Below are 19,874 nucleotides of genomic sequence, written 5' to 3'. Positions count from 1 at the left end.
TACAGTGCGAGCATATGGCTATTTCCTGGAGGCAAACCATACCGGCGTAAACCTAAAATGTATTTGATATGTATGGCTGTAACTTGGTAGTTAGTATACTCAGCAGTACATGTGTACGGACGAGTGCATGTTTAATGTATTTCTTCTACATGCATCCATGTTTTTATCTACTGTATTAGCATTGATCAGATGGTTGTTGCACATTCGGTTTCATTGTACTGCTGTGCAATAACAATAAAATCATTCTGCATGTCAAGCACAGCTGCTTTGAGTGAAAGACGTCTGATAAACCTGCTTTAAACTATCTGCGCACTACTGGAAAAAAAATTAAATCAATTCAGCACCAATGACCTCTTGCACAAGGTAATTTGATTCAATGTTAATACTTTGACAAAAAGTATCCATTCTTGAATCTCACGGTCAGTTGGTACTGCCAAATAGACTTTCATCTGCAGCGATAACTATCTTTATGGGTATTCTCTGTATACTTTTGAACCAGCCTTTGTACAGTGTACTGGAGTTAGTTTATTCATGTGATGTCTGCCTTTGTGAGAATCAGAGTATTTATTCGCCAAGTAGCAGGTGTACAAGGACTTTCTCTTGGTGCAGGTGGCAGCATAGAATACAATCCAATAAAATATGAAGGAGATATACTGTATAGAAAACAAAAGTGAACAGTACACAAACAAACAAGTAAAGAATGTGCAATGAGAGGAAGAAGAAATACAATCAAGTACTGAAATACTGAGGTTCACTATACTTTGTGTTGCTGAAAGAGTAACAAGAGCAGTAAATATAAAGACAAATTTAAACATTTATAAGACAACAAGTTACAGTGCGTTGACTACAGTAGAGGAAAGTTGGACTCTGAAGGGCTCCAGCTTGGAGAGACAGCACTCGTGGGCATTACAATTATTGTATTGTAATAAAAATGCCTGTGCAGCAGTTTAAAACAGGGATGTCAGAAAGTTTCTTGTTCGGGGGGCTGATCAGCCTGAGGAAAGATGCCTTCAGGGCTCTCTCGCTCTTTTTGTTGTCCGCTGAGATGGAGACCACAGGAAGAAAGAGTGACCAGGGTGTCAGGGGTCAGCTGTGATTTTCCCTGCCCTCTTTCCACATCCGAGACAAGTAAAGGTCTTGGAGAGTGGGGAGCCGACAGCTGATTATGTTCTCTGCGCATCGCACCGTTTCGCTGCCGGTTGCACTTGATAAGCGAAGGTGCAGAGCCGAACTAGATGGAGAGGGAGGTGCGATGATGGACGCCGTTATTGCAGTGCAGCTCAGAACCAGCAGTGCTGGAGGCAGCCCAAGTTTCTCGAGTTGTCGCAGGAAATACAAGCACCGCTGGGCTTCCTTCATAACTGCGGTGCTGTGTCTGTCCCATCTGGTGGTACCCAGGAATCTGTAAGGACTCTGCTCTGCTGTCCACGGTGTTTTCGCGAGTTCAGCTCTAGGTTGCGAGCTCCCCACCATGACAGCAGCCGTGTTACTTCCTCTCAGTACTTGGAAGCGTCGTTGTGTGAAATGAGATCGACCAGAGTTGTGTCATCTGCAAACTCTAACAGAGTTAATGATGCTTTAGCTGTTAATTGAATTGTTATAGAAGTAGGTGTTAATTTGATTTATGTAGCTTAATATTCCTACATAAAGCCCGGAGACACCCACTGTGGTGGTTTGGTTCTCTTTCCTGATAAATTCAACGAGGACTTTATGAAGGACGCTGTATATTTGTAAGTAACCATTAGCTGTGGGGGCCGACCACAGAGAAGGAATATGTAGTCGGTTATTTGCATCATCGTCATAATTCTTTTTATCGTGGTTATTGTAATACTAGATGTAATACTTAATAGTAACATTTGATGTTAGTTGCATTTTCATCTCAACCCAAATCAGACCCAAACCAGCAGAAAAACATGTCAGCGCTGTCATGCCCTGTTGGACTGAGGACAAGCTGCAGACCTCCGTCTCTCAGCTCCACCAGCTTCATCTCCAGGAGGCAGATAGCATCTCCCATCTGGACCACAGTGGTTTGCAGGCACGGGGCCGAGGGAGAGGCAGACCTGTCTGCAGCCGTGACAGTGAAGAGACGACTCTCTCTGCTGAAGTGACAGTGTCACTGTGAGACTTTCTGCTCTGTCTCTGTGGGGGGTTTCGGGTCAAGCCTCCGGGCGCTGCTCTTCTACTTCGCTGTCACTCATTTCAAGGATAACTTTGGTTATTTTCTGTATTTTTCTCAGTGTCAGCAAATCCTATGAAAAAGACTCAACTTTTTAATAAATTGATTTGACAAGCAAGTTTTGATTTGCGCACATTTCCCTGTGCAATAAAGCTCTCAATGTATAAAAACATCTATGAATCATATTGTTGCGAGACAGAAATATCACCAAAGTTGGCCTTAAAAGTCCCTTTAAGACATGTTTTATTTTATTACATTAACAGGTAATTTAACATGTCAGTCTACTATTTGAGTAAACAACATATTTCCTATTAAAATCATTCTTTTCAGTTTTGTTTGGGTCCTGTGTGACTGTTGGGAAATGGGTAGAAGAAATCTTTTTTCTATCTAATAAATGAAATATGAGGAAATGTATTAGGGTACATACTAGTGGGAGCGAGCTTCCCTCGTGCACATGGTTGCAAGGTCATTAATTAAGCTGTGCATTGCGAAATACTCCTTAAAATTCATCAGTGATGCAGCCTGAGAGAGAAGGCAGAGCGCCTCTTATTCTTTATGTTGTTATTTTCCATTTCGCTGCTGTGTCCTGCAGTGCCACCTCTACCGCTCACACACCACTTTGAGTAGCACTGCTATGTTCGAACGAAGCCATCACACACACTAATAGCAGCCACATTTTAATAACAAAAAGCCATTACTTGAACATCGGGCCAGATGTTTGACCTTAACGGATGAGTTCAACCAAACCTGATACATAACCACGCAGATGATTTCATGATATATTTTGCCGTTTAAAACCACTGAGAATGCAGGACAGTGTATTGGAGGTTGCAGCAGGATGTTTCCAACACAATAACAATAAGTCCAAAAGGAATAAAAGGTTCCAGTCTTGGCTTTTGTTTCATTAGTGGTGCAGTTGTGGCTTAGTGTTCATAATGATATTCTAAAATCACATTGAGAGGGCTGTAGCTGGATGAAACCTGAAAAATGAAGGGCCGCTCGTCTAAATTTAAATTTTGCTGCTGCTTCAATGGACGGTTTTTGCTGTAGCTCGGAGCTTTAAATTGTTTCAGAGAGAATTCTGTGCTAAAAGTCCCAAATTCGTGTTTGGAGTAGTAAAATCAGAGATGTGTGACTGCACAGAAGGAAAATATGTCTCCCTGTTGCGTTAAGATTTAATCTGCGATGAGTTGAAACAATGTTTTGTTCCAGTGTTAGTGAAAACATTTTAATACATACACTCAGTCGCTGCCATATCTTTTGATCAGACAGTTTCCCACATCTGAATCAGGTTCCTGTACGTATACACAACTTCTCCCAAAAGTGCACTTTGTGTTTTCTTCATTTTCGATTTCAGAGTAACATCCAAGCATCTATTTGGATAAAGTCCTCTTCGGTCTTTTGCAGATGCTGTCATCTAATCTCTCAGCTTTTCAGACTCTCTTGGCAGCAGCTTTTTTTCTTTTTTTTTGTATCTGTCGTTGGCTGTCTCTCAGTCTCTCTCTGCCCAGAGAAACTCTCTCCCACAAACACACTCTCGCACACAGAGGCACCGGAGAGCTTTTACATAGTTATATATTTTCAATAGCTGCGTGTTGAGAAAACATAATATTCTCTCTGAGAGTCCCTTTACGTCGGGAGGATTGATGTTCTCATTGATCCAGACGCTCCTTTCTTTCATTTTCGGAGGAATTTGAAATCGGTGTTTTATTTTGTTTAGCTGCAGAAGTGAAACACCCAATCAAACCACTCCTATCTTTATTTTATCAGCAGACTCAAGGCCAGACTCGCTCTGCCTGTGAACATTTTCTTTCAAATGATAAGCAGCAATGATCGATCAAGTTCTTTTTTTTTATTCTATTTCAGTTGTTAGCAGAATAAGCTCTAATTGTGCCTCACTGCACTCGTGTCTGATCCTGTTCAGTTTTTTGTTTTCTTTTACCAAAAAATTTTGGAAAAGTTGTCATGAACCGTCTATACGAAGATGTGTTTCTGTGAAAATGTCTTCAATATATATCGATTAGCCTGTCAGATATTACTGTTGCTCTTTCTCGGTGCGCTCTGCCCGTCTGATGCATGTCTGGTTTGGTTCATCTCTCTCAGTTTCTCATGTTTTTCCACTAACTAACACAAACTAACGTGTTGGGTTGTTAAAGATCCTTCCAATCTGCACCTGCGTGTTTGGGAATGTGCTGCAGTCTGTAGTACCGAACCATAAATAAAAACACATATTGAATTTTTAACATTTTTTACCCCTTGCTTGGTAAAACTCATCACACACGCACGCACGCGCGCACGCACACACACACACACACACACACACACACACACACACACACACACACACACACACACACACACAGCAGTGTGTATTTAACCTGCCTTTCTTTTAGAAACCTTACACACAGAGCTTGGTGACCTGTGTTATCACCATGTCAAGGCGTTCACACAGATACTTGAATTTGGGCCAGCCAGGGCTTCACATAACTGGACTGTGGTTGTGTTAAGTTGACCGTGATGTCTTATTCAGTGTGACCTAGAGAGGAGCGTAGAATAATAACAATACCACTATCGACTGTGGGGGTCCCCCTGAGGCTCCAGTATTATAATAGGCAATGACTACATGACCTCCGATAGAAGAAGTAAGCATTCTTCTTCCAACAAATGAAAAGTAATTGTGCTGCTCTTACGCTGTACTTTATCATGTCGCAGCATCTTAATGGTTTTATCATAGAAGTAAAACAAGAAGCGAACAGAGCACGCAGTCTTGTGGTTTCCTGCTCGTGGTGCGGTCGCACTCTCAGTCGGGTCGCCTGAAGACTAATAACTCTGCTGAAGAGAATCGAAGGAAATGTAGTCAAATCCAAAGTTGTACTCCTTGTTGTGACGGTGTCTGCTTTTCTGTTCCATTGTCTTAAACAGCTTTAACAGCTTTTAGTTCGAGGCTTCGAGTAGTGTTAATGCACATGTGACAAAGATAGGTTTAACTTGTAATCTGTGTGTTTCCCAGGTGTCAGTGGTACTTCAAGGCCAAGATGACCTCAGAGGAGAAACGGAGGACGACTTATCAGAATGGACACGGTAAATCAATTAGCCCCCCCCCCCCCCCCCCCCCCCGCTCTCTTTCCTGATGTCTTGCTTCATCCTGTAGTGTAACATGGCACAGGAAGTCTTTTTTAGTATACTTTAGTAAAACTTCAAGTGTGTTGGGGAGTTTTCACAGTGTTAACATTACTTTGGCCAGAATGTCTGGCCATTTAGTGCAAAAGTGCCAGGTTTTGTTATTTTGTGGTGTGTCCTTGCCAATGAGCAGGCGAGGAGAAACAAGGAAAAAAAGAGATGCTTTGAGTCACAGTTAGAAGCTAACAGGCTACGCTAACCACCTGCTCCTCTCTTTGCATTCAACGTGCACGGTGGACTACTGTATGCATCATTTCCCGTGTGTTCCTGTTCTTCTGCATATTTAATTTTTTTACTGGAATGACAGAGTCCACCGTGAGCTTTTACAGAACGTAAAAAAAACACCGCCGGCTAATATCAGAAATGCTCGTAATGAGGAAGTATCTACCTTTTTATTTTATTTTTTTTGTGCCAAAAATTGTCAGACAGACAAACGGAGCAAAATGCTCTGAACCACCTTCATCTTCCTGTCTCTTCCTCCTCCTCTCGTTCCTCCTCTCTCTTCCACCTCACGTCCCCTCAGGTTTCATTTGATGTTCGACATGACTTTTTCCTTTTTTTTTGATTTTGTATTTTTTGATTAATCTGGTTACATATCTACATCCCTGAGCTGTCTGCTTCCGCACTCTTGTACTTTCCTGCCTCTTTTGCTCTCTTTTGTCTTTTAATACCCAACTTTTCATTCCAGACATGAAAAACACAAATTGAAATGAGATCTGCGAGGTGAAGGGAAAAAAAAAAAAAAAGAGAAAAGAAAGTTGTTTGAAAGTGAGCAGAAAGATGAAGATGGGGGGCGAGGTGAGGGGAATTTGCAAGAGGAGAAATGAGCATGAGGGCAACCGGGTTTAAAGGAGGAAGAGAGGAAAGGACAAAGAGAAATGAGAAATGTTTTAAGAGGACAGTCGGGTTGAAGCTGGAGAGCCAGAAAAAGTGAAAGAAAAAAAATATATATCAAATTCGTGTCGGAAGGTGGCACATAGGTCTCGGATATTCAAGATTAAAACACACATTTTGCGCGCAAGTGTATGCGTGTGTGTTCACTCCGAAAGTGTTGTTCTTCAGAAGCCTCTCTCTCCCTCCTGTGTCCGGCCTCAGCAGAGAGTGATGTGAGCAGCAGCTTTGAGGCGTCGGTTCGTGCATCGGAGACAAACAAATGTTGTTTTTAGTTTTGTGATACTGCATCGAACTCTGAGGGAGAAACACAGCGTCTGTCTGGGCTCCCTCCGCTGGGAAGTCAGGGTCAAAATAAATAATTATTATACCGCTGACTTGCTCAAGGGCACGTAGGCAGGGTGGCAGTATGTAAATAGCGGCTAAAAACTTCAGTTTAAAGACCTGCTCAGTAACTTGCGGCCTGCTAGAGAGACGATATCGAACGGAGTAACTCGCATCTCAGAATCAATAATATCAATAATGGTTGGGAAATATGTCTCTTTGAATCATTGTTGGGTTTGTTTGTATAATGTTCTGACGTACGCCATTGAAACACTATCAAAAAAACTGGTTTGCTTTTTTTCTTTTTCATTTATCTAAGATGTGTGGAGTGTGTAAATGTGTGGGTCTATCTTCTTTTTTGTGGGTTTGTTCAAGTTTTACACGTGTGCCAAAATTGGGACAACTTAAACACTTATTTCAGTTTTCTATTTCACCTTCTCTGCTTGTTTGCTTACCAGTTTGTATGTGTTCAATGGCAACAGAAAAACGTTTGAGTCCTGTGCAGGTGCAGTCAGCCTTTCACAGATCATTTATCTATTATTTTTTTTCCCACTCGTGATTTTGGACGCACTTTCTTTGGTGTAAGTAGCAGAAGAAAGTTGTACAAGTAGCAGCCGTAAACGTAGTTGCTTCAATAACAATTATGAACAGTAATTCTAAAGTCATTGTAGTTAAGTTGATTTTAACCTCAAACCTGATCATGATGTTAAAAAGCACACACTCCTGTTCATTGTATTGATTCTCCTCCCTGTGTGTCTACAGTCCCTTTCCCAGGGATAAAGACGTACGTGGATCCTGATACGTACGAAGACCCCACGCAGGCTGTCCACGAATTCACCAAGGAAATCGATCCGTCCAGGATCCGCATTGAGAGGGTGATCGGAGCCGGTATACACATACACACACACACACACACACACACACACACACGGGCCTGCACACACTGTTACGCACTCACCCACTCGTGTCGCTCTGATTCATGCCGTCCGCTGCGGGCAGGCGAGGATCATTTCACGTCGGTTAGGATACAATCGCTTTAAATGTGCATACGAGCTGATCTATTTACATTCCAGTCATACAGTTGCTGTGAAAGTGCTTCTACTCCATTGTACGCACTAAAGAGGATGTGGTTTGCCGTTTCTGAGTGTCTCACTGTCATTTTCTCAGCACACACTGTTGGAATATTAAAGCTTTTAACAGGTTTAGAGAACAAAAGAAAGTATAAGAATAGATTCAGGGCTTCTTTTTAAGTGAGTGTTATGAAGTTCAACTCCTCAGAGGAGCAGTAATAAGGCTGGAGGTTATATGGGAACTGCAACACTGCCCCCAGGTGGTCTGCTGTGCTTCCTGCTGATGGTGGGTAGTTTGATGATAGACTCCCTACCTTGTGTGTGTGTGTGTGTGTGTGTGTGTGTGTGTGTGTGTGTGTGTGTGTGTGTGTGTGTGTGTGTGAGTGTGTGAGTGTGAGTTTACAAAGTCACACGGTGCCTCCATTACCTTTAAGGTGACAAAAAGCAAGTCCTCATGATGTAAATCATAAAATGTTGGTATAAAAACGTGATTTAAGTTCTGTGAGGTGAGGTGAGGTTAACATTTAAGATCAGGCCAGCGGTGGTAAGGGTTAAGGTCTCCAGGAAATGAATGGAAGTCCGTTTTAATATCCTCTGAAGTGATGGAAACAGGACTGTGTTTGTGTTCTCCAGGTGAATTCGGCGAGGTGTGCAGCGGTCGGCTTCGAACACCAGGGAAAAAGGAGATTGCCGTGGCGATAAAGACGCTGAAAGGAGGCTACGTGGAGCGTCAGAGGCGGGACTTCCTGCGCGAGGCCTCTATCATGGGCCAGTTTGACCACCCCAACATCATCAGGCTGGAGGGCGTGGTCACTAAAAGTAAGAGGGCTTATGGGAGATTTGGCTTATTTTGACTTGATTTTAGAGATGAGTATTCAAGGTAACTGTTACTGACCAAGAAGACCAACATGTCCCATTATGTATTTACTGCTTTACATTTACACATGCTGTATTTAAAACCTTTTTACAACGTCTGAAATGTGTGCTGAATACAAAAACATCCTTCATTAGTAGGTAATTCAGTTGTGAATATGAGTGACTGTAAGTGTCACTTCCTCACATTTCCATTTAGTCACTGCCAACAAATCACGCTGGTGGTCGCCTGCTCAAACTCACTCGGCTGCTTCTTCTGTAAGTTCCTGTCCAGCAGTTTTGTCATCTGCCGATGACCTAAATGCCGCGTTCACGTTAAGTCTATCGCTTTAAAGCGAAACGAAATGCAACGGGAGCATTTGAAGTTGTTGTCTCTTCACCCATCACAGCGCTGTTTGTCGCCGTCTGTCGGATAAATTCTCGCCTTTCGGTCGTTTGAATGTTAAATTGCTGCAAAAACACCTTTAAGGTTGCAGCAGCCTCATTTTTATGTTATGTTTTCAGGTTGTCCGTCTTAATGTCAGGAACACCTTGTGGGAAGTTCTTCAACTTTGGCGCTAACGTTCACTCGCACACGAGGATGCAGTGATTCACATTTGGTGCCCCAGGGTCAAAGGTCACTGTGACCTCGGAAAACATATTCGTGGTCATAATTCAATATTTAATTCGCTATTTGTGAGAAAACTTTGTACAAATGTCGATTTGTAAATGACGAAGTGACGTTCTATATCCAAAAGGTCAAAGGTCAACGTCACTGGGACATCTTAATGTTCAACACCATAACTCAGGAAATGATTTACAACTGTGGTGATTGTATAAATCTTCTGTGCAGTCAGGTCGAGGATGTGTGTGATTTTGCTCATTTTATACAGATAGAGTCCGATTTACTAAAGAAACCACAGAATACGTAGAGAACGTGGTTTTACACCCGTTAAACATTTCTGAGATGTCCTCTTTTATTTGCCGACGTTTTAATATATGCCGTTTATTTTTATTTTTCGCATAATGTCTTGCCATCTTCTTATAATTTCATCTGTTGGTCTTTTTGTTTTTCCCACAGTATTGACTTCCTTCGCTGATTATCTTCTACACAGCGTTTTATTATTGTCATATTTATAGGCTATTTATTCATTTCAATGGGTTCAGATTTCCTTTTGCTTTTGCAGTCGTTCTGTCGGCTGGAATCACTTTTAATACAGCGATTTGCACCTGATATCAAAGACGCAATTACTTTCAGTAAATCGGTACAAAACAAATGTGCAAACTTTTGGAATAAACACAGAATTTATTACCCTATATTTGAGATCTTACTAAATCAGGCCTATATAGTCTTGTATTGTGTTCATGTTTTTGTCATTATCCTCTACACAGCCTACGTGTAAATATGTGTTTGTTGTTGCATGTGTGTGTTTACATGGTGTGCAAGTGGCCAGTACGTGTGGTTGTGAAAGTTCAAATACCCCTTTTTTTTTTTCTTTTTTTTTTTGCAGGAATAAACTTTGTCCACAAAAGGTGTGTGTGTGTGTGTGTGTGTGTGTGTGTGTGTGTGTGTGTGTGTGTGTGTGTGTGTGTGTGTGTGTGTGTGTGTGTGTGTGTGGACTTAACGAGCTCTGTTTTACGGGGCTCACCCAGTGCAACATATGGTTGTTTTTACAGGGGGTGTATAAACGGAGACATCGCTGTGAATATAAATGTGTCCCCTTAAGACTTTGATCCCCTGCCTGAATGCAGACAGAGGACGCTCCTCCGCTCCGACCCCTGCTGATAACGACTCGAGCAATAACAGTTTTTAAAGGCCAATACTGCCATTATTGCATTAATGCTGCTGATTGCTGATATTTTGCTGGTAATTGTAGTTTTTTGGGGTTTTTTTGGTCTTCTACTATCTCTAAGGCGTGAGCGAAAGAGTTAAAAAAAAAAAAATAATAATAATAACTTGCACACAACATGGAGCTGATTCCTCTGGTGAGACTTCTGATGCTGAAAAAAAATAAAACCATTTCGAGTGGTCGAGAAGGACTTTTCATCACGTCAGAGGTCAACAACTCTAACTGCACTGAACAGACAGTGAAAGGTCTGTCACCTCTGAATAGCAACTTTTTCAAATCTATTTATATCGCCCTTCCTCAGTCACAAACCTTCATCTCCTCATGAGATACAGGTGAAATGTCTCGAGCAAGGTGAACATGTTTCTTTGTTTTAAAAAAAAGTACCATCAAAGCACTTCGGCAGGTGTCAGAAAATATTGATTTAGGAAGAATCACAATTTATTTTAAGGTTCATCTGCCTTTATATGAAAGGAAGTTATCAGAGCAAGCCATTTCCCGTGACTGCCAATCCAATAGTACACACACACACACACACACACACACTACACTACACGCTATGCACATCCAATCACGCAATCAAAAGCCATTTGTGTTTGGCAGTGGAGCATCAGACTGTATATAGAGAGGCACTAAATTTGAGTATCCTCTCCGTGTCTGTTTGTCTTCTCCTCACTCTCTCCGTGTGTCTCTTCCTCCATCTGTTGTTGTTCTTCGGAGACTAATTATGGAGAGTATTGTGCTGTGACTGACTGCTATACCTGCTCTGAAATAGCAGGCGACGCATTAGATCCTGGTAAACAGGTGCGTTTGTTTTTGTTCAGGTGCTGCACTGCATAAATATATATTGTTTCCAGACCTCGCTAATTAGCTCGGGAAAGCCAAGCTTGATCAAATCATTTTTATCTATCCCTGCTGGATTTGTCTGGCAACAGAAGACATTCAAAAGAATATGGTGATAGGATTTTGCAGATTTTAAAACCCGTTTGGTCCGAGGTACAGAAAAAGGCTCTGCTCATCCATCCATTCACTGAGTGTATCTCCTCCTCTCCTGTGACAGGACTGTAGGTTACCATCAGCATTATTTTGCTTTGATTATTTCTGAAGCCGTGTTGATTTTAAACTGTTTGGCTCGCTGAAATGAAGGCAGCATTATACTTTAAGAGATTACCGCAACACCTAACATGTAAAATTGCCCATTCATAACACAGCCATTAAAATATAATAAAATAATCACATTCTGTGATACCAGCATGAATTAAGAGGCATTTTCTGAGAAGTGTTTTAACCTGCAGCTGTTTCGAATCTGCTTTGAACCTGATTGGAAGGAGCAGGAAGTCCACTGCAATGACAAAACGTTGGTGTTCAAGTGACCATGGCCTGCACCATCTGTTTCCTCATAATTATGTTGTGCTTTGGACACTTCCAGATGTTTCTTATCGAAAAGCTTTGAATGAGCTTTTCTTCTCAAAGGTGATGGGTAAGTTAACCCAGTGTGCATTTACCAAATCAACCTCTCAGTTGTCATCCTGCAAGTGTTTCTCTTGTCAAAAAAAACCAACAACAAAAAAACAGCTGAGGCCTTTGTGTAGTTTGTGGGGGTTTTGTGTGACGGTGTAATTGCTGCCCTTGTCCCCTTTGAGCAATAACGAGCCGATCGCTACACTTTTCTGCAACATATGATATAATCATCAAAAACATAAAGTGGTTATGACAGAAGCCTCTCTGGGGTCAGTCCGTCTCGCTGATGACATGTAGTCACTGAAACAGCCATTAACATTGTGACTGTTGTTACCTGTCGGTTACTTCATTGTTTATCAAAATAAATATCTATTACGAGATGGAGCAGATGTAATTTCAGGATTGTTGTGAAATGATATGATCTGTGAAACGTCCCTTCGTGTTCGATTTGCCTTTTTCTGCTGCAACGATGCAGAGCGTGGTCGTTGAAATCTGTAATCCTGAGAAAATGATCTTGAGGAAATAAGGAGTGTGTGTTGCGTTTGTGTGTTTGCAGGCAGGCCGGTGATGATCGTGGTGGAGTACATGGAAAACGGATCGCTGGACTCATTTCTTCGGGTGAGTGTTGAAGTGATCAGACAACTCGAGCATGATTATGGCCTCAGATGATATCAAAGCCACTTGTCATGAATATAGCTGAGTGCCTTCGCACGTCTTTCTTTTGAGGTCATTATAACACCTTGCAGGCAGATGGAGAGATCTCCCTCAGTCACTTCTGTGAATTATGGAAGAATGAAGCATATTGTCCTCTCAGTTTACTGCCTGCATAATTCTGAACAAACTGTTTTCTCTTGTCCATAAGAATTACTGAATTGTTTCACCATATATTCTGTTTTTCGTCTTTCCTTTGTCCTTTTGTTTCTCCATTTCCACCCTCCTATTCTCTCTGATTGTCTGTGCTGTCTCCGGTTTGTATAATGGCTCCTTTCTCTGTCTGTTTATTTCCCACTGTGTCCTGCTCTCGCTGTCAGCAACATGATGGTCACTTCACTGTCATCCAGCTGGTTGGCATGCTGCGTGGCATCGCCTCGGGCATGAAGTATCTGTCAGACATGGGCTACGTTCACAGAGACCTGGCAGCTCGAAACATCCTGGTCAACAGCAATCTGGTGTGTAAAGTGTCAGACTTCGGCCTGTCCCGAGTGCTGGAGGACGACCCGGAGGCGGCTTACACCACAACGGTACACCTGACACCCCCAAAACTCAGCCCTCGTAACACAAGCAGCTGCTGCTAATTTATCACAGCTTTTAACAAGGCTAAATAATTGTTGTTGGTTTTTTTTATTTCACAACAGGGAAATCATTTGTTTGTGTAAAGAGTCCACACAGGGGTTAGATCCATTAGGTTAGTGTGGAAGTGAGTGGCATGTCGGATCAGATATGATGGACATGATGCCTAATTACCTCATCTAATTTCAACACTGAACTTTTATGGGGAGCTATTAACCTGAGTGCATCAGGAACTTTATACTTTCTGATGGATTCAAGAGTGTTAAATATTAAAACATTGTACAGCAGTGACCCCCTGACCCAAGTCGGGACTTTTATTCTCAGAGCGTTCCTCTAAGAAAGAGGTGACTTCTCAGTGAAACTCCCCTCAATAAAGGTTCAAAATCAAAGATTAAGAACTCATCTGGAGGACAATGTAATGATCCTGCTGGACCTAAAATTTGTTTGGTTCTTAAATACGAAAGCTGCTGATGAAAAAAATCATTGTTGATGTTCATTTGTGTTTTAGCTCCACAGAACAAGCAGCGACAGAACTAACCATCTGTGGTAATAAACACTTCCTGCCTGTAAAATACTCGGGCGGTTGCTGCTGCTCGTGATTGGAGCCTCATACTGTATATGTTTAATAATAATAATTCAGTCACTTAATCAATGCATCTGAAAAGAGATGAAAAATCCTATCTGTTCTTTTACGATGAAGTATTAGGGCAACGTTAAGAGACAAAAAGGAGGAATATATTTATTTTTTTTTGCACTTAGAGAATAAAGTGTAAATGTCAAGAATAAATTAGACATTTTAGTCAAATTTAGGAGAATCAAACCAAACTAGCTTTGTACTAGCTTTAGCACATACTTCTACAAAATGCTTGAAGTTATTTTAGCACATAAACACAGTGTGGTCACAAGCATTAGGATGTGGTACACATAAGTATAGCGTCTTCAGCCACAGGGAAGTTGTGTTATACACAATTACCCACCAAGCAAATTAAATATTAGAAATATACACTAAATAATGTCTTATTTTTGTATTTCACCCCTATTTTAATACCACATAGTGAAATCAAGGAAACAGTCTTCAGTCTAACAGGAGCAGCAGAGTAACTCAAGTTCCCAGATGTCAGTGTGGAAAAGCACATTTTCCACTGAAGGACACACATTTCAGATTGTACATGCTCATGCTATTTATATATGCTTGAAACGTAACATAATTTATGCAAATCTTTGCTCTCACTTGATTAGACCGATGAAATTTGGGCTTTTCTGCTTTCTTCTCCGAAGGCCAGCAAAAGATGGAGTTGCTAGATTGCAGAAGTTAAACTTTTCTAAACTCTTGTGCTGAAGACAGTTCAATAATCTGTTTGAGCCCACTGTGACCTCCATTTCCTGGTTGTTATTGGGGTTTTTGTGTGAAGCAAATGCTGTGTTTATGGCTCCGAGTTGAGCTTTCTGCTTCACTAAGCTGCTTGAAGTGAAGTAAGGTGAGAGGAGAAAACTGCAGCCAATAAAAACGGGATATTCAGAATAGTGGAGCATGTATGATGTAGATTAGATTAGATTTAGACTTTATTAATCCCACAGTGGGGAAATTTAGTCGTCACAGCAGCATAAAAACACAAAAAAGGTACACACAATATGAAAAGAATTACAATACATATACATAAAAATACAATAGATAAAAATAATTATTTTAGAATAAATAGGAGCAATAAATAAATACACACACACACAGACTATGTACACAAAAATAAAAACAAATATATACAAGATATATGCAGGATTAATGAAATATAAGTGTTTTTAAATAATTGCATAGCTTTAAGAGCTACTTTCTTCGAGTTGAAACTCTGTTGGGAAGCATCGTTTGCAGGTTGAAGCTGCTGAGATATTTTGTTAAATAATTTGTTGGATTCGGCACTCAGAGTCCAGACTGCAAGTATTTAAGCAGTTCCACATTTTGACTTCTTCTTTAGCTCTTAACTTGAGCACATTCAAACAGAAATTGTACAATAAAGTACAATGTCCCAGCTTTCATTTGTGTAGTTGTATGTCAGTGCAGAAGTAGTGATTTTAGCAAATTGTGCCTAAAGTTTCAAAAGTAATTGGCTGGACAGACAAAAAAATGCGAACAAAATCATTGTTAAAATGTTGTGGAAAATCTTTGGCACTCAATGACGGCCTCAACTGACCTCTTTCATGCATGAACAGACACTGAAAAGATGCACAGCTGCCCAAAAGACATTTAGTCCCCAATTATTTTGAACCCCTGCAATGGGAGACATTGTATTAAAATGGTTTTATCTCTCGCGATTTTTTTTTTGATTGACATAATTGTACTCAAAATAAAGCAGAAACTGGGAGCTTTGATGTAGTAATCAATTATTTTTCAAATGAAATACGCTGAAGCACACAGCCTGCAGAGAGAGAACAAGTGTAACTGTGCAAATATTTACTGTCTGGTCTATAAGAAACAATTTTAAACAAGAAGATTGTTTTGTGGAGTTTACTCAGGTCGAAGCTTCTGTTCTGTTTTCAAACTTTCCTGATACCCTCGTGTTTTTGAGTCTGTCCATGACTTCATACATTATTTGTGTGTCTTGTGTGTTTTGTCTTGTCTGTGCAAACAGGGTGGGAAGATCCCGATCCGATGGACGGCTCCTGAGGCCATCTCATACAGGAAATTCTCCTCGGCCAGCGACGCGTGGAGCTACGGCATCGTCATGTGGGAAGTGATGTCGTATGGTGAACGGCCATATTGGGAGATGTCCAATCAGGATGTGAGTATTATATGTACTGCATTCATCCACCAAGAGAAAGAGCAAATTAATCCAAGGCAGGAAAATGTCTTTAGAGCTACAAAAAGAACACCGAACATACTCTTAACTGCATGATGATCTCCTCCTTCTGCAGTCACAATGACTCAGTCTGAAATATTTAGAGCCTTAAAGCGTGAAAGGTTTTAATGCAGTCTGCTGCCTGTTCAAGATATCTGACGGCAAATTTGAAGGAACTGGACCTCGACACAAAGATGTTTTTTGGTGATTATTGAAAAGGGCGAAAAGACAATATTGGCATCAGTTTCTGTGTAGAATTTTCGGAGTATTTAAAAGTTATCTACTTTCCATTTTAGTCATTAATTTAAGTGTTCAATTATATGTGTTGCACATTTTATCTCAGTATGTTATATAAATGTCAGGTTTGTCTTTTTTTTTTATTTCTTACCCATGTGAAAAGTATTTTTTTATTATTATTATTAGAATCAGCCTTGAAAAAAAGTCCAACATCTCTCAAAGTAAACTGACAAATGAAAGCTGCTGTCTTGGTTACAATACATTCATAAAAATAAATATATTATTCTACATAAGCTTGCTGCACTAGTTTTACTGTTCATTTTCCATCTGTTTAGATTTATAGAGAAATTAGTTTGACAAAGACACAACTCGTGTTTTAATGAGAAGACAGTGACTGTATTTGTGCTTTGGATTTAAAGTTCCTTTACGTGATTTGCTCGGTGCGTTAGTGACACGTGTTCCTCTCCCAGTTTGACTCTGTAACCTCAACACAACAACAAGTCCTGCTCCACTGAGTGAGTTCTGAGTTTGTTTTCCATTAGATCCGTTCAAGTCGTTGCCCTTTTACCTGCTCTGTGGCTGTTTACTCACATCAAAAGTCGACCTCTTAGAGAAGGGAGGTGAGGAACAGAAATGCAGCCGAGATTCACCAAAAGGATGAAAAAGATGAATAAGAGGGAATGGAGAAGAGCAGGAAAGGTCAGAGGTTCAGAGGACTCGGGTCCAGTCAACGGGGGGTTTAAAGCTGTGGATTGAGTGTGGCTGAGCGACCCGCTGATCTCTGGGCTGTGGTCAGGGATTGGAAGGACCGCGGTGGAAGCAGATCCATCCCTCTGTCCGCTGAGTGTGAAAGCTCCACCGTAATCCCTTCAACCCCTTACACACACACACACACACACACATCCACTGACACCTCCACACACATTCACACACACTCACTCACACACACACACACACACACACACACACACACACACACACACACACACACACACACACACACATCCACTGACACCTCCACACACACTCACTCACACTCTCTCTCTCTCTCACACACACACACGCTTTCTCTCTCACACTCTCACGCACACACACACTCTCTCTCTCTCACACACACACACACACACACACTCTCTCTCTCTCACACCCACACACACACACTCTCTCTCTCTCTCACACACCCACACACACACACACACACACACATACACACACACACACACACACACACACACACACACACACACACACACACACACACACACACACACACACACACACACACACACACACACACACACACATCCATGAAGGTCCCAGGGTTTGGGGAGGATTTGTGCTGTTTGGGAATTGCTTAGAAGTGCTTTCCAAGGCAAAGGGCCAGCCAAGCCATGAAACCTCACCTCATCTCATCGCGGTCACACTTTATCACTGCTCCCTACAAAGATACTCGGACATACTCTACTTCTACTTGGACTGAAATTCATAAAGGGATTTATACTGCCGTGCTGCACATGTGGAAATTGATTTAAGCACAAGAATAACAAATCGAGTTCAGATTTCTTTGTATTACACAGGAAATTTAACCTCCAATGGGGATACAAATAACCAACATATAACCAACGTGTGAAAGGAGACAAAGGGGTTCATCAAAATTAGAGCGCCTCAGTTATTATGTCAGATATAGACATACAGTATACATTTTAATTATTTGAACATTGAGGTTTGCCATTTGTAACATGGGGCTGCTATATTTTTTTTATTTTATGTGGAACATTCATGGGAAATGTCAGAACTTGCACACAACCTAATTACTTGCTTTTAAATGGCATAATATAAATTGTCAGAAGAATTTTTTTTTTTATTTTATTTTTTTTATTTGAAAAGTAGGACCAACTCACAGCACTACCATTTTTTTTTTTTTTTTTTTTTTTTTTTTTTTTTTTGTAAATGCAAGCCCATATTCTCAGACCTCACAGGCAAATGCATATAATGCCAACAAATGATCCGGTCTTGGTGTACTGCAGTCTGCAAAGAGATTGGAAAAACAGCCGTTTAAAAGGTCACACTAACTTTTAAACCAAACAGAGGAATTTCTAAGAAAGATTAAATTCCTACACAGCAGGTTCGTTCCACATTTCGACCTCTCAGCACATCCAACTCTTTCTCCAGGTGATTCTGTCCATCGAAGAGGGCTACCGGCTGCCGGCGCCAATGGGCTGCCCCGTGGCCCTGCACCAACTGATGCTGCACAGTTGGCAGAAGGAGAGAAATCATCGGCCCAAATTCACAGATGTTGTTTCTTTCCTGGATAAACTAATTCGTAACCCGAGCAGCCTGCTACCCCTGGTAGAGGACATCCAGAGGTACAGTATTGATGTGGATCTTTTGTTATAAAATGAATTAAATGCAATGTAACCAACATTATGTTAACCAAATTCACCAATTTGAATTATTGTGCAGAAGGAACGTATTTTTCAAGCCTCTCTGGAAGGACTCTTGTTTCACAGAAGAGCGTGAAAGTTGTTTACGTGATAATAAACACTGCGCTATAATAGGACTCTCCTAAATCAGGCAAAGATGGGACACATTTCAATGATACTTGATAGAAGCTTTTACTCCTACGCCTGAGAGGATCTCCAGATCTTTGTCACTCCGAGAACTTTGTGTCATTCCAGTTTTCCAACGCTGAGATGCTTTAAAAACGCAGTCGGGATCTGACATTAACTTTTTATTTGTTTTAATTATTTGTATCAGTCTACCAGAGTCTCCGGGGGAGGACATGGACTACCCAATGTTCATCTCTGTCGGTGACTGGCTGGACTCCATCAAGATGAGTCAGTACAAGAGCAATTTCATGGCAGCAGGTTACAACACATTGGATTCTGTGGCGAGGATGAGCATTGAGTGAGTAGAGGAGCCAAAACATAACATGAGAAAAGGACAGGAAACCAAATAGAAGTTAACTTTGTAGCATCGGTGTTGATTTAAAGGCACACTCTTGATTTCACTCATGTTCAGTGTGAATGTCTTCTGTGGCTCTGAGGGAGCTCTTAAAGGTCCAGACCGTGACCATAGTAACGACATACAGAAACAGAGGCAGGAAGTCTGGATGTTTCAACTTCTGCTGCTTCAATTTTCACTAAGCTTTTGTCTCTCACAATTTAATTCAGTTAAACAGTCGCAGGGAAATGTAAAGGAAATGATAAAAGACCAAAGTGTACAACTAAGAGGCCGAGTTATGCATCTTACAGCCCCAGCAAGTAAAATGATAAACAACTTAAATAAGAAATGTTAAAATATTCATATCAATAAAGTGTCAGTGTCAAAACAACATGCATTAGTGGCAAATGCATGAAGGGCGAGCGTAGTGAGGGGAAAATTCAAGGTCCTTTCATCCTGCTGCGTTTATAAGATTTATTCAAAAGGCAAGTTTTAAATGCAATCTTGAAAATAGAGAGTGTGTCTGGCTCCGCAGGAGAGGAGCCTGATAACTCGAGGCCTGCCTCCCATTTTAAACCTGGAAACTCTCCGAATCGGAAGCAAGCCTTCACTACGAGAGCCCAGCGTTTGGTTGGGGTGATAGGAGGGATAGGTTACACCTCTATTGTAAAGTAGAGCTTGATTATTAAGGGCTTTAAATGTCCGGAGCAGAATTCTATTTTTAATTTTATAGGAAGCCAATAAAGGGAAGCTAAAATGGGGAAAATATTCG

General features: G+C 41.1%; 1 protein-coding gene across 3 annotated transcripts in view; it reads left to right on the top strand.

Moving 5' to 3' along the window:
- LOC138201224 (ephrin type-A receptor 6-like) overlaps window positions 1-19,874 on the top strand; it is a 163,925-nt gene that overhangs the window by 141,671 nt on the left and 2,380 nt on the right. The window contains exons 9-16 of one of the 3 annotated variants that reach the window (XM_069154532.1): window positions 5,187-5,257; window positions 7,334-7,459; window positions 8,275-8,460; window positions 12,358-12,419; window positions 12,833-13,042; window positions 15,716-15,865; window positions 18,332-18,525; window positions 18,917-18,996. In XM_069154532.1, coding sequence (XP_069010633.1) covers window positions 5,187-5,257; window positions 7,334-7,459; window positions 8,275-8,460; window positions 12,358-12,419; window positions 12,833-13,042; window positions 15,716-15,865; window positions 18,332-18,525; window positions 18,917-18,996 — 1,079 coding nt within the window. Of the gene's footprint in view, window positions 1-5,186; window positions 5,258-7,333; window positions 7,460-8,274; window positions 8,461-12,357; window positions 12,420-12,832; window positions 13,043-15,715; window positions 15,866-18,331; window positions 18,526-18,916; window positions 19,067-19,874 lie in introns of all 3 variants that reach the window. The other 2 variants (XM_069154531.1, XM_069154533.1) reach the window with 2 other exon arrangements.

This window comes from Embiotoca jacksoni, unplaced genomic scaffold (genome assembly GCF_022577435.1).
Source record: "Embiotoca jacksoni isolate LCO1_2020_lvr unplaced genomic scaffold, fEmbJac1.0.p SCAF_2, whole genome shotgun sequence".
In the NCBI taxonomy this organism is placed as follows: Eukaryota; Metazoa; Chordata; class Actinopteri; family Embiotocidae; genus Embiotoca; species Embiotoca jacksoni.
This window is presented reverse-complemented; position numbering and strand designations above follow the sequence as displayed.